The sequence below is a fragment of the Halyomorpha halys genome, unplaced genomic scaffold, assembly GCF_000696795.3.
Source record: "Halyomorpha halys isolate HHAL.00 unplaced genomic scaffold, Hhal_1.1 Scaffold751.1, whole genome shotgun sequence".
In the NCBI taxonomy this organism is placed as follows: Eukaryota; Metazoa; Arthropoda; class Insecta; order Hemiptera; family Pentatomidae; genus Halyomorpha; species Halyomorpha halys.
The window spans coordinates 81740-84347 of record NW_027110937.1 but is presented as its reverse complement, the minus strand read 5'-3'; the positions used below and the strand labels follow the sequence as shown (position 1 = coordinate 84347).

General features: G+C 30.3%; 1 protein-coding gene across 2 annotated transcripts in view; it reads left to right on the top strand.

Moving 5' to 3' along the window:
• Positions 1–2608, top strand: part of eIF5B (eukaryotic translation initiation factor 5B) — a 97151-nt gene that overhangs the window by 23316 nt on the left and 71227 nt on the right. For both annotated transcript variants that reach the window (XM_067049050.1, XM_067049049.1), the window contains exon 17: positions 856–1037. In XM_067049050.1, the coding sequence (XP_066905151.1) occupies positions 856–1037 (182 nt within the window). The remainder of the gene's footprint in view (positions 1–855; positions 1038–2608) is intronic.

Sequence of the window (2608 nt, the reverse complement as noted above, 5' to 3'; positions counted from 1 at the left end):
TAAGACTCACATATGTCTGCCAATACTCAAAATAAAGGAAACTTAACTTACTATAAAGTAGTTTATGACACTTATCTTCATAGGGGTAGTAGTTTTTATGATATTCACATATGAGTATAAATTTGGCAAATGAAAATTTGTCGGAACAACTATAAATCAATTTATTTTAGCAAATTTCATGTAAACTAGTACTCCTTCGAAGATAAACATCATAAGATACTTTATAGCTCATTAAACTAGCTTTAATTTGAGTGCTAATAGACATCTGTACGTCGAATGGTTTTTGAGGTATAAATTTTTCAAAATAAATTCACTACTACTGATCTTTTAGTACGTCCCATACAACATTTTTATGAAATGTTGCTTTTTAAAAAGGTATATCTCGAAAACTGTTTAACGTAAATAACTCTATTAGAGCTCATATTTTAGCAAATTTACTCTTCTTTAAATGATATTCTCTTAGGTTTTCTTGTGTTGTTGCTACTTTTTAAGATAAAGAGCTCTGAATGAAAAATTAGTTTTTTTAATCGCTTTGAAACCGCCGCCATTTTTTATTCCCCCTACCTATACTTCGCAGACTCGTCAGTTTTGACTATTAATTATACATAGTTTTCATTTAAGTAATCAGAAATTGGGTGAGATAACTGCCTTTTTTCTCCTCTTGGGCTCTTGTACTATAAGTTTTTCTGTTTAACGCATTTTATCATGTTAAACTAAAGATCATGAATACCCCTATTGTATTGAAAAGTTTTCTAGGTACTGAGAAAGGTTGACAATTTTTTTTATTTTAGATTTATTTTAAATAAAAAATGTTTGTGCTATATTGTATCGAGTTTCCCTCCCTTTTTTTTTAAGGTCTTAATCTTCGTGTCGCCGAGAAACCTGATGAAGTTGAAATACTGAAAGAAGAAGTAGCTAGAGAATTGAAGAGTGCGTTGTCGAGTATTAAATTACAAGAAAGAGGAGTGTATGTTCAAGCTTCAACTCTAGGATCTTTAGAGGCTCTTTTAGAATTTTTAAGGACTTCAAGTATACCTGTAAGTTTTTAGTTTTCATTATAAGTTGCATATTAATATTGAAATAGGGACTCCACAGACAGTACACGTACAATGGTGCAATATTCTGTGATCATTCAAAGAATCAATTAACTAGAAGTATGAAACTATTTGTATTTCCTATGATGTCTGGGAGTTTTAACATTTTAATGTTTGCCAAACTTGTACTATAAACTCATCATTATAAAATTAACATTCCATGATTAGATTATAAATTATATGGGCCAAGTGTATTTATGAGGACATAATAATTCCGTAACTTAGATTATCAATTACTGGGCTAAGTGTATTTATGAGGACATTAATATTACGGAATATATAATTCCATAACTCCCAAATCTTTTATATATTTGAAATTAAAGAAAGTAAATTATATTTGAATTGAAAGAGTGCTCATACAATATTTTATTTCTTCACTAATACCCTATCATTAAATTAAAAAAAATTAACAATTACCAGAGAAATAATTACTTAAGTAACAACAGTTTCTGAGGCTCACAATCTTTGTTGTATTATATGCATAAATAGTAAATAAAAGTTGTTTTCAAGGTTAAATTTGTTCTCAACATTTAAGGAAATGTAAAAAACCTCATTTGTCTCCAATTATGATATTTACATTTTATTATTATTTTTTTCATACATCCTTTATTTTTAATAACAATATTAATATATACCTAAGTATATACAAACATAACTGGTGCTCTGCTTTTGCCATATGGCATTAAAAGGGGTTGGGCTGGGTCCGCTGAAGGCGGGGGTTACAATATTGGCCCAGAAGTCGCTAGCCTGGGGGTACAAAGAACGGAAAGGGCCGCTCATTTTATTATTAATATGCTCATGAATTTCATTGAATTCCTTTTAAGTTGATTCGTGGGCAGAAAAGCGCTAATTAATAATTGCTGTTTTTTTATAAAATGTATATATAAACATTTTATTTTATAACAAATTCTAGTTTGTTCCCTTTTTCTGTATCCGTATAATTTTATTTTGTCAAATTTTAACACAATTCCTTAAAATAAACGGGAGCAATCTCAACTCTATTTGTCACAATAAAAGAAATTAATCTTTGAATAAAAATGTTTAAATTCTTAATTTTGAGCCTTGATCCTATCTACTGAATCTTGTCATTATTATTTAATTAATTGTATATGCTTTTAATCTTCTAATTTTATCCTTTCTCTATGTGTATACATCTTTTCCTTTCAAAATCTGTTTTGAATTTTTTCTGAATTAAAATTTCCGTCAGTTATAAGGAAGGGTGTTAGATCGACCGATATAGTTAGGTTTTATATTACTGGAGGGGTGTATAGGGGATTAGTATTTGGAATGTTAGACCATTACTATTTGTAACATTACTATAGGCCTTAGGGCGCGGAACGTTACTATTTGTAACATTACTATAGGCCGTAGGGCGCGGAACGTTACTATTGGATGTGGGAGTGTAGGAGGCAGGATGGGATCAATCAGAGCTTAAACAGGGCACTTCCAGGCCTCGTTTACCTGCCTCCCTCAATCAGTGGCTCATCTAAATCTCGCAGGAAATTACTCAATAT